The sequence below is a fragment of the Schistocerca nitens genome, chromosome 3 (genome assembly GCF_023898315.1).
Source record: "Schistocerca nitens isolate TAMUIC-IGC-003100 chromosome 3, iqSchNite1.1, whole genome shotgun sequence".
In the NCBI taxonomy this organism is placed as follows: Eukaryota; Metazoa; Arthropoda; class Insecta; order Orthoptera; family Acrididae; genus Schistocerca; species Schistocerca nitens.
Window position 1 is genome coordinate 914,122,901 of NC_064616.1, and position 12,828 is coordinate 914,135,728.

The 12,828-nt window shown below is 33.0% G+C and overlaps 1 protein-coding gene across 1 annotated transcript in view; it reads right to left on the reverse strand.

Annotated features, from left to right (window-relative positions):
- The window catches only part of LOC126249483 (forkhead box protein P1), a 777,252-nt gene that overhangs the window by 95,866 nt on the left and 668,558 nt on the right, over window positions 1-12,828 (reverse strand). The window contains exons 15-16 of the mRNA XM_049951136.1: window positions 3,057-3,132; window positions 2,899-2,925 (exon numbers count right to left, since the gene is read on the reverse strand). Of these exons, the coding sequence (XP_049807093.1) occupies window positions 2,899-2,925; window positions 3,057-3,132 (103 nt within the window). The remainder of the gene's footprint in view (window positions 1-2,898; window positions 2,926-3,056; window positions 3,133-12,828) is intronic.

The following is a 12,828-nucleotide window of genomic DNA, read 5'->3' on the forward strand; positions in this document are numbered from 1 at the left end:
AAAATTAATCTAATGAGTAGAAGGAGTTGCCATTAATAAATTCTTTCAATTTCCTTTTAAATGCTATACGGATATCTGTCAGACTTTTGATGCTATTAGGTATGTGAGCAAAGACTTTTGTGGCAGCATAATTTACCCCCTTCTGAGCCAAAGTTGGATTTAACCTTGAGTAGTGAAGATCATCCTTTCTCCTAGCAGCCATGTGTTGTAGCCATCTACACTGCTATTACTTTTGAATTCGTTCAGATTGTTAATAACAAATTTCATAAGTGAATATATATATTGTGAGGCTACAGTGAAGATCTCTAGCTCTTTAAATAAGTGTCGGCAGGATGATCTTGGATAAGCTCCAGCAATTATTCTGATTACACGCTTTTGTGCAATGAACATTCTTTCACTCAATGATGAGTTACCCCAGAATATGATGCCATAATAAAGCAGAGAATGAAAATAGGCGTGGTAAGCTAACTTACTCAGATGTATATCACCAAAATTTGCAATGACCCTAATAGCATAAGTAGCTGAACTCAAATGTTTCAGCAGATCCTCAGTGTGTTTTTTCCAGTTCAACCCCTCATCAATGCATACACCTAGAAATTTTGAATATTCTACCTTAGCTTCCGATTTCTGATCGAAGTCTATATTTATTAATGGTGTCATTCTATTTACTGTGTGGAACTGTATATACTATGTTTTGTCAAAGTTTAATGAGAGCCCATTTGCAGAGAACCACTTAATGATTTTCTGAAAAACATCGTTTACAATTTCACCAGTTAATTCTTGTCTGTTGGGTGTGATAGCTATACTTGTATCATCGGCAAAAAGTACCAGCTTTGCATCTTCATGAATATAGACTGGTAAGTCATTAATATATATTAAGAACAGCAGAGGACCCAAGACCGAACCTTGCTCCCCAGTTTGAGAAATCACCAGTTTTTTGCATATTATGTGAACTGTTTATTTCAACTTTCTGCACTCTTCCAGTTAGGTATGATTTAAACCATTTGAGCACTGTCCCATTCATACCACAGTACTTGAGCTTATATAGAAGTATTCCATGATTTACACAATCAAAAGCCTTTGATAGATCACAAAAAATCCCAACAGATGACTTTCAGTTACTCACAGCATTTAATATTTCATTAGTGAAAGTGTATACAGCATTTTCCATTGAAAAACCTTTCTGGAAACCAAACTGACATTTTGTTAAAACTTTATTTTTACAAACATGTGAAGCTACTGTACAATACATTACTTTTTCAAGAATTTTGGATAAGGCAGTTCAGTCTATCTGGGAAAATACTCTGCTTCAGAGAGCTATTACATATGTGGCTAAGAATCCCACTTATTTCTTGGGAACAATCTTTTATTATCCTGCTGGAAATGCCATCAATTCCATGTGAGCATTTATTCTTGAGTGAGTTTATCATCTTCCTAATTTCAGAAGGAGAGGTGGGTGGAATTTCAATTGTATCAAATGGTGTGGGTAAGGCCTCTTCCATTAACTGCCTTGCTTCTTCCAATGAACATTTGGATCGTATTTTCTCTACAACATTTAAAAAATGATTATTCAAAATGTTTTCGACTTCCGGCTTGTTGTTTATCAAGTTTCCATTCACTTTGTTGGTGATGCCGTCATCCTGTACTCTTGGTTTCCCTGTCTCCCTTGTAATAACATTCCAAATTGTTTTGATTTTGTTATTAGAGGTATTAATCTCAGACATGCTTCTGGACTTTTTAATAACCTTTCTTAATGTAGCACAGTAGTTTTTATAATATTTGGCTGTTTCTGGGTCATTACTCTTTCTTGTTGTTAGATACAGTTCCCTTTTGTGGTTACAAGATATTTTTATTCCTTTAGTAAGCCAAGGTTTTTTGCATGGTTTCTTATAATTAGATTTAACTACTTTCTTGGGGAAACAGTTTTCAAATTCTCTTACAAGTGTATCATGAAATAAGTTATATTTTAAATTAGCATCGGGTTCCTTGTACACCTCATCCCAGTCTAACTGCTGAAGATTTTCTCTAAAATTTCTAAATGTTGAGTCATTAATTGAATGCACAATTTTGGAGGGTAGTTTTGAATTACTGAATGGAGCTATGTCATATACTGTAACTAGTTGAGCATCATGATCTGAAAGCCCATTCTCAACAGGATAAGAATGTATGTTTTTAAACCTATCTTGGTCTATAAAAGCGTTATCTATCAATGTGCTGCTGTCCTTTACTACCCGAGTAGGAAAATTAATGACAGATGTCAAATTGAAAGAAGCAAGCAAGACTTCCAGGTCATTCTTCCTATTACACTCTTTCAGTGAATCAACATTGAAGTCCCCACAAATATTAATTTGCTTTCCCCTATCTGACAGACAGCACAACAAGGCATCCAAGTTTTCCAGGAATAAATGAAAGTTTCCTGAAGGAGACCTATATACTGTTACAATTATAAAAGTGCCCTCCCTCAGTTTAAGTTTTATTTGTGATCCTGTCTATTTATTATTGTAAATGTATTTATTTTTCTACAACATATTTTCTGTATTTTTATTTTCTATAATATTTATTTTTCTGTAACATTTATTTAACTGCAAAATTTATTTCTCTGTAATAGAACCTAAGCTGCAGATAGTTTAATATGAAACTGATTAGTACTATTTACATAATACCATCACAAATCCGTAAAACTGACTCGTTCCTGTGATATATTCACAACATGGATCACAGGAACACAAAATAAATAAAGAAATAAAAATAAATAAATCCATGAATAAATAAATAACTTAAATAAAGTGGTTTACCAACTAGCATCAATTGATAAATATTTGTAATCTATGTATTGATATATTAGGTGTAGCTGTCATGATGTATGAAGTAAAATAGAAGTTAAATGTTATACATTACCTCCGAGTAATTCTCGCATTGGACATTCTTGAAACATACAGAAATTTGTATTACTTGCCAATAATTGAATAATTTGTATTTGAAATCTCAGTTACTTCTCTTTCAATTTTACCTAATAGTTTAACAACAGAGAAAGACAAGGCAAGTACAATACTTACTTGAAGACTCGTATTCAGCGCATCTCCATATAATGTTGGGCTGTGTATCAGGGTGGGACTTTTTGACTGCACACCCCTATTGTTTCAGAGAACAAAAGAAAAAGACTATTAATAATGAAATATTTGATGGTCTATGGCAATAATAAATATTGATGATGATGACATTGGTTTAGAAAAGCTGCAAAAAAAATCAGTTATGTTAATTCTTAAAACTGTAAGAAGGAAAAATTTAAGTAAAAAAGAAAGAAAGATAAAAGGAAATATTTTACTCACCACAATGAATTACAATTATTTATTTGCAATTTAATAATTGATAAGTATAAAATGAATAAAAAAACTGTTTCAAATCAACTGACAATCACAACTTACTCCCTGATGATGGCCATGATACTGTGCATGTAACAAAATTGCTTATTTGATCATACTGTGATTTGAAACAGCTGAGAATTGTTTCCAAGTAATTATTCTACCTTTCCATTGATGATCACTCTTCCCTTCCTGAAAAGTTTCTCTAAAAATGAAAACTTTGAAAAAATGAAAAAAAATGAAAAAGGTTAAAATTATCTTGGAAACATTCTCTAGATAGTTAGAATTTAAAAATGTAAACAAAATATGTGAGAAAGATAAATAGTAAAATCTAAAAAATTTCAAAAAAGTGAAATATATAAATTTGAAAGATTTATAAAAATTTAACTATGAAAAGAATGATAAATATAAATAGATTATAGAAATGTAGAAAATAGAGAAATGGAAAAAGAGTAGATTAAAGTAAATTCTAGAATACTTTAGTTCCATTCCCATGAAAATATACCTTTTATGATGACACTCTCATTTCTGGAGATGGTTAATGACTGACTATTAGGTATTCCATGTCACAAAAGCTATTGGCTACTATGAAGCTATTAATCTGCTAAATTCTATTTCCTTATTGGGTAAGTGTCTGAGAAGTTTATTGGTGAAATGAAAATATATCATGCTCTTGGTGAAATCAGAAAGTTCTCCTTAGATACAAAACAAAATAATTCTGTTGGCTATACATTTAGATTTTTTTAAAGTGTTATCCTCGAATCACTAAGAACATGCGATGATTTTTAACTGTTAAAAAATGTGTAAATAACTACTACACAGCATAGTACACTACAAAAGTGCTTATTCCATCATTTATGTAATCTAAATTCATTAGTCTGTGAAGGTGCCATGCAGTGGGCTGAGACATTGCACATGGCTGTGTCTTCAAATGCATGTATCCCTTTGGTCTTGTATTAACAATAGAATAGGCTGCAAAGCTACACAGTAATTGAAAGTGTTGTGTTATATTTGTGAAAAATGTTTATTCATATTCAGTCACTCATGAGGCATGATCACATGCTCTATGTGAATGACAAACATTTCAAAAAACTGTTGATGACAGAAACTATAAAGCCAAATTGTTAAACAGAACTCTAGAATGAAGTTTGCAGTATATTAATCATATGGAGATTGATGGGTCAATAAAAAATGTATTATAGTTACTCTAAGTACTAGTAAAATGCCAAAGGAACCACTTATGGAATAAAAATATTATGAGGACTCTCAGTAAAACCATGCATCTAGAGGTGGTAATACATGATGCACTAATGGTGGACAAGTCATATACATGGTGTTTCTTCATAATATCAAATTATGAAAGCAACTAATAGTTGTTATTGAATTTTTGGGAATTTGCTCTGTGCTTAGGCAGTTTTCATGACAGGTGGCTCAGTTACCTCAACTCAACACATAAACTGTCTTTTCTGTCAGTCCAAGTTAGTTTCTCATTCCCTGGCTCTTCCATCATTTATGATGCATCACACTGAAATATTTCTATTTACTTTTGATGCTCTCATTGTGATCAACAATAGTTTCTTCTACTTAAGTTTTGATGGAACGTTGAATTAAAGGACCTTCCAGCTTTTGATTTTTATTCTAAATTTGAGATCTTTATTTTATTTTGCAGAAGGATGCAAGATTAAATTGATGTTTACACTCTTTGGTAGGTTTCAATTTACAAAATTTCCCATGTTCATTGCCCCAATGGTTCTTTTTGTTTTAAGTTATGATTTTATCAGCATAGATGCATTAAAATAATTATCATTATGGTTTAATAATGTCTTCTTCTACCACAATTATTCATTTGAAATTACTTAGACCATGTAGGTCTTCTTGTCACTCTCTCTAAATAAATACTAAACAGTTTCATAGAAACCCAAATAAAATTTGTACATACACGCTCCTTTACCTAAATGTTGCATGAATTTTGCTAATTTCATCATTCTGAGCAACAATATTTAACATATCTGTAGTATTGTCCCATAGACATTTATGTAAAAACAATATATCCCCAAGCATGTATTATCAGGAAAACTATTACGGATTGAATTATTTGCATATTCTGACAATCAACAAAATTTTTGGCAACAAATTATGAAACTTATTTTCAGCATGAGAATATTCACCTGCTTATTACGTCCTGAGAAGCCCCATTCCTCAGGATTAACTATGTTATCTCTTTTGAGTACATGCACATGTGTGAATCTCACTATAAATTCTAGAATGAATATTTCACTCCACAGTAGAGACTGTGCTGTTCTGAAACTTCCTGGCAGATTAAAACAGAATATTGGACCAGAGCACCTTGCATTTTATAACCCACCATCACACTTTCAATTCTGCCAACATCTCTCTCCTACTTTCCATATTTGGCAAAAGTTCTCCAGCATATCTTTGTAGCATAGCTCTCTTGGAAGAGATGATACTGCAGAGAAATAGCTTAGCCACACCCTTGCAATTGTTTTCTATAGTGAAGCTTTTGCTCTGCAGCAGAGTGTGAATTTTTCACAAACTGTCTGGTATATTTATACTGTGTGCTGATATGGGTATGTATAGAAATTATAAAGAAGAAAAGAAAGTTTTATTCTGAATTATTATAGCTATCACTACAATGTTGAAAATGTTTAGAAAATTTTTCAATATGCTCTTTACATAATTTGGTTACATGTGTTAACAATATTTACAGGTTACCCAATGGAAAGTATCTAACAATGAAAACTTCAGGTATGAATATCAACAATGTAAGAAGAGAAAGATTGGTACTTACCTTAAGGAAGGCACGTTAAATTGCAGAAAGCCACAATTAAAGACATTTACACAAAGCTTTCAGCTACAGCTTCATCAACAAAAGTTAAACACACACCACTCATGCACATGAGCAAGCACTTCTGACACACAAATGACCACCACCTCTGGGAGTTGGGGCAAGAATTCTGGCCTGAGCTGTCAGAGTTGGTGGTCATGTGTGCATGAGGTGTGCTTGCTTGTGTGTATGAATGGCATGTGTTTTTCTTATGCTGATGAAGACTGTGGCCGAAAGCTTTGTGTAAGTGTCTTTTAATTGTGCCTGTCTGCAACTTAATGTGGCTCGTTTACAGTAAGTAGCAATATATCTTTTCCTACACTGTTGATATTCCAATGGAAAGTATGTAATAACAAAAAATAATTAAAATAAGCAACAGATTCAGCTGTAGAGGAATATGAAATGCTGTGCTATGGGTCAAGGCCAGTAAATACTTGATTATTCACAACACTAACATCAGTACTGACACACAGCATGCACTAAAGGTCAGGTTAAAGCCAACATTTAGAAACTAATGACGATTTTCAAGTACATTCTGCAGCTACAAGAGTTAAGATAGTGGCACTTTCCAGACAATGTTTTAGCATACTGCAACCAGACTGCTAATATAAAGCTCAATAAGAATGAAAAAAAGAAGAGAGAGAGAGAATGGCAGCATTGAACATTGTGTTACTTTTAGAGTTCTTAGAAAGCATGGATCAAATTTCACAGAAGCATGCAAAAGAGTAAAAAAGAGAGCATGTAGATGAAAATTCGTGGAAGATTTGAGTTTCAACATTTCAAGACAACCATTAGTGATGAAGTACAAGCATGGATAGAAGAAGAAGGATGAAGGATGGGAAAGGAAATTAGACTGTCCTTTCCAAAGGAACCATCAAGATCTTTTCTTTAAACAATTAAGGAAAACCATAAAACCTAAATTTTTATGGCTGGATTGTCGCAAAGTGAATCCAGTACCTTAAACTCTATGTCATCTGACTCAATGTGCTACTTTTGGAAGTGATGTAAGTTTGTCCCAACAAGGGTGATAATGTTTTCTGTGAATGTGTTATGTTCTCACACTAGAATCATCAAGAGAGAGCTATAGCAGTTATTGGAATAATGGAAATATTTGTGTCACTCAATACAAAATATTGTGAGACACAACTCCACATGCAAAAGTACTACCAGTTGTTTATTATAGAGACTGCCATTTCACAATTAAAATTTTGATAAAATAGGAAAGTAAAACTTAATGATAGATTTTAAGAGCTGCCCTTCAAACATTCAGTATTGAGAAACTAGACAGTAAAATAAAATTTATGCGAAAAGAACTTAATGAATATACAGAAAGGATAGTGAATGAGGTGACAATAATACCATTCTAACAAACTGAGCTACATTGATAGATAGTTAAAGCATATCGGGCAAGAAAGAAAGTAACAAAATAAGTGAGGTATGACCTTTGAGAAGGTAAGCAATAAGATAAAATGCCAAGTACAGACAAAGATGGACGGTTCTTGATTTTGTGAAGTCCACTGTCGTATTTCTCCTACAGAAATGACAGAAGTTTATATACTGACAATCATGGGAAGTAAGTACTTCGTAACAATACAAAGAAACAGAATTTACATAGACCAACAATAATAATAATAGTGTCATAATTCTAAAACAATATGATGAATCAAACTTCAGGAATAGTTGAGTAAAGTTTTGATTTGAACATCCAAATTAAGATGTTTGATAACTTTTGTAAACTAAAATGGGTAACATTTCTTCAGTGAGAAAGCTGGAGAGTAATGAAAAACAAACTAGGTTACAGGGTTCTTAAATTTGATGTGCATGACATACAGATCTCAGTGACAAGATGATGGATGATGAAAATTATATGACACCACAATTTAGTCACATTTCAAAGTCTGTGGTTTTAATCAAACAGTGCAGGTTCTATGCAGATACATTTGATGTCCTTTAATAAAATGCTGTATTTTCATAATGTGCAGTGAACTGAACTCTTAAATATTTTGTAATAAGACAAGTACTTGATGATGGAATCTCATATTGGAAAATAGATTGCACAAAAAATGAGCTACAGATGTGGGAAAAGGTGGTCTTAAATTACAAATTTACATGTGTTTTGTAAAATGCCAGTCTCAGAAGCATAACAATTAAATAATCAATTTGTTGTCCTTGTCATTACGAAAATTTTCAAAAATCTAGTAAAATTCTGATGACACTGTTATTTTATCTGGTGAGGTTCACATATAATTTAAAAGTATTCCAGTATCTGCTGTACATGTGCTATGTATTTCATAGTCAGCATAATTATAAGTGAACTGCAGTTTGAAATTGTATTGATAGATATTTTTAATTCCAAATCTTTATATAGTATGAACTCCAAATAGTTTAAATTGTTACCTGGTCAGTCACTAACATGTTACATGAACTGTAGTGACCCTATTGTACTTTATTGTGGCATCACTGAAATTATGTTTGTGTCTGCAGATACATACATTATGCTGAATTTTGTGTATCAAAAAGTTAGCAATGTGGTAGATGGTTGTGAAGAGTGCATCTTAGGTTTCACGCAATCAGTGTTCCTAGAAACAGTGCTAATTCCAATACAGCAGCTACTTTTTCCCAAAGGTAGGCAATTACCCTCCAAAATTCTTTGGTACCGTTTACATGTGTGTGTGACTTGCATATACTTCCAATTATTAAGAAATTTTCTCTGCTTATGGAATCTGCAATAAAATATGACTAAAAGTGACGTCAATTTTCTTACAAATTTTGTATGAAACTTGACAAGAATGCCATAGGACATTGAGAATATGCTGAATTTGAGAGATTTAAGGTACTTTGCAACCCAAATAGTGTTGATAACATGATATTTAAAGAGTAAACCAATAAAATAATTGCCGAATTCCATTGTCCCTAGATTCTGAACTGCAAATCAATGTATAAAAACTTCATTTCAGCATATGGATTTCGCTTTAATGAATTCTATTTTTGACTTTTGAGTCATCAAGACCGGTAAGTGTTTGGACAGTAATTTTTGTGTCACTGAGTGTTAATAGATTTCTAAAATTTTTTATATTTCAGGAAGAGATCATGCAATGGGTAACATTGTATTCAGGGTGCCACACATTGCCCCTGAAGTGTTTTGGTTAAGAGCTGCTTTCTGTAGTTTTATGCATTGCTCTGTACCTGTTGACTGGTCTTCTTACTATTACAGTTGATAATCATGTGTTCTTAATACAATACAGTGTCAGATATAAAAAAAGTCTTGCATTCCCTAATCTTTATTAAAACATCTAATCAAGTCATGTAATATTAAAATACAAGAGTAATTTTTCCTCAGTCATAAAATAAGCATGAAATATTATTAGAGGTCACTGTGAGACGGTATTGTCCTTCAACAATGAAAGATTAATTTTGAAAGTAGGGAGTTTCATCAAGTTATGATGCATGCCACACATGTGTGTCTCTATAAGAAGAGGGGACTCCACAGATATTAGTATCCACTGGTTAGTTTCTCTCATTACACCACTTTCTGAAAAAGTCTGAGAAGCTAAAGTATTTAGTTATTTTCACCCCCCCCCCCCCCCCCCCCGTGCAGTAATAGCATATGTTACCCAACAAAGGTAATAAATATTTAAAAAGATAGTACATCAGTAAATGATCACTTCTGTGATATATTAAATGAATTTCATTCCTACTGTCAGAGAAGTTACTGTTTGTATGAATACATGTTTCAGCATGTGTCTGGCTTGGAAAGAAACAGGATGCTGAATGACATGCTAGTGTGTTCAAGTAATATGGGTGACACTACATTATCTGTAGTGAGATAAATTACCATCCAGGTTTGAATCAAGAGCCTATGACTATTTGTGATATGTGCTATGTGTTAGTTTGAGACAAGAAGAAGAATTTGTTAGTTTGAAGATGGAACAAGTATTTTTGTCAAACTAGATAAAGATGCAACAACAGAAGAATTAGTAAATATGAGAATGCAGACATTCCACATGGGTACTACTGATGAAAAACCCTCGGATTTCCAGCTATGTAGTAATTTTAAAATACTGTCAGTTTCCAGCCAGCTGGCAGTGTTTATATACTGAGATGTTTTGAAAATTATCATACCCATTATTCTCACAAAGATGATGAGAATGGTACTGAGATGTCAAAGTATCTCAACACTGCCAACTGGCCCAACTGACCAGAAACCCAAGATCTTTTCATAAGAACATGTATTAAATGATACACTTTTTGAAAACTACTAACTGGTTTCTACACAAATGGACTACCTTTAAGCAGTGAAAAACCACAGATAACCCGTTTTCATTCTGTTCAAAATACTCCACCTCTAATTAATCTACTGAATCAGGGAGAACTTATAAACAAGGCAGAGTATAAGTTTATGGGTGTGAATACTGATGTTACTTAAACAGGAAAAACTGTATAGCATACCTGGTAAAACATTTAGATTCAGCTGCTTTTACTGTAAAAATAATTGCCAGCTTTAGGGGCATAGAAATCAGTAAGTTGACATTTTAGGATGTTTTCATTCATTGATTTTATATAGAATAATAAACTGGGGTAAGACCTCACCTGAGGAAAAATTATTCATTGTATGAACAAAACGGATTTTGAATATGTCTTGGGTTTCGACATATTCCTCTTGAAGATACAAATATAAAATTCTTTGAGACTCTATTCCTGAAAATAGAATGTCTGACAGACAACAACAAGTGCAAATTAAAACAACTTCTCCTTAACAAGATCTTCTGTACTCCTGGTGGATTCTTCAATACAAGTGTGTACCAATAGTAAATTAAACATAAACATTTTTAAGGAGTGTGTACAGCAACTGGCAGTTTCCACAATGTAAAGTTTATCGTGAATATGGCCTTTGGGACAAGTAACTATCTCTTGTCCACAATCTGCCTTGATAACACAGTATACGAAGCACTCAGTCCATGTAGTAAGGAGATTAAACACACATGTGCCTAAATAAATCCCATATTGAGTTAATGGAAATTTCAGGTAGTTTTCTGGACCAGGTTATTTGACTGATGCAACAGTTTTCCTTTTCAGCAGAAGAGGAGATGGAAGACATACAAAAAGCAGAAGAAGAAGAAGATAAGGAGAAGAAGGAAGTGGTACGAGATTCATCAGCTCTTTCTCAACAACTTAGACAATGGAAACACATGCACACATGCAATTTTGTGGATGAAATATCCTTAATTCTGAAGGTAAAAAAAATTAGTTTGGTTTAGAGTCTTCACACTCTCAGCTTCATCTGTAAGAGATTCAATATAACTATGGGAGACTAAATGAATATGATCAAAGTGGACATGGTCCATCACTTTACTGATGTAACAAATTTCATGATTTTAAGTGCACAGAAGATGCAACACCAGTAATATAGTTGTACTTATAAAACATCTTTCTTCATATGTAAATATTGATACATCTGTTTGGATTAGATTATAAGAGGCAGCCAATAATCATTTCACAACTTGTGTCTGTGTGGATGAATCATTACACTATGCTCATGCAAGCATCTGGAAAAATTGTTCCAATTTCAGATATAATGACAATCTAAAGTTATATGTGACAAAATGTCAGGTAGGTCAAATGGTTCCCAAATGTCAACTGGATCACAAGAAAAACTTGTTTGCTAAGTAGAAGAATTTTATAACATAACTGTTTGTCCATAGAAATTTTAACACTGAGTCATGTGTCCTACCAAATATAATGAACTGGAGGAAACAAATGGGATAGTAGAAAACTTGGAGAATGTGCGTTGCTTTACTCAGACTATCCCTAATATTTCATCATGGGAAATTTGTTTATTTCTTTAATAGCAGTCATCCAGAATTTATTCATCCCGTTGGGAAACCAGTTACTTGAAATCTTTAAGAGTAATAAAAACGGGGCAATTTTTTGTTATATTTGTTCAACTCTCTGCCAGTATGAAAGGTTATTTACAGATTCTAAACTGTAATCTGTCAGGAACTAGTGGTCCGATGAAGTAGACAAAAGGATTTTATAGGTTTTTTTTTTTTTTTTTTTTCCACATCAGGCATTTACATTTCATGCACATGACTTGGTTTTCTGTCCAAAGACCATGCAGCAACTAAATTACAACTCTAAGTGCTACATATTAGCATCACTTATTTTACAGACCAACTTCAGCTAATGTGAGGTAAAGTTTTATCCATACTTTCGTTACTGTTGCTTACCATAATCAGACATCTATTTACCTGCTGCAGTTCATTAAACCAAAATACACTTCTGCTGCCAGTTAGTCCCTGTAGTTGCTTTTCTGTGGTAGTTACTGATAAATAGATTCATTTAATGTACTAATTTCTCAGCAGTTATTTTGCATTATGTATTAATGCGAGATTGCAGTGTGTGTGTGTGTGTGTGTGTGTGTGTGTGTGTGTGTGTGTGTGTGTGTGGAGCACTCACCCGTGCATCTGTAGTAACATGTGTGTGATAGTATTACCTTTGTATTACATACTTACATATTTTTTGCTGTTATTCTAAACTTGTGTTATTGATCAATGTAATGTGATTTGGCACAAACAAGAACTAATATTGATTGAATTAGATGTAACAGTAAGTAACTGATCT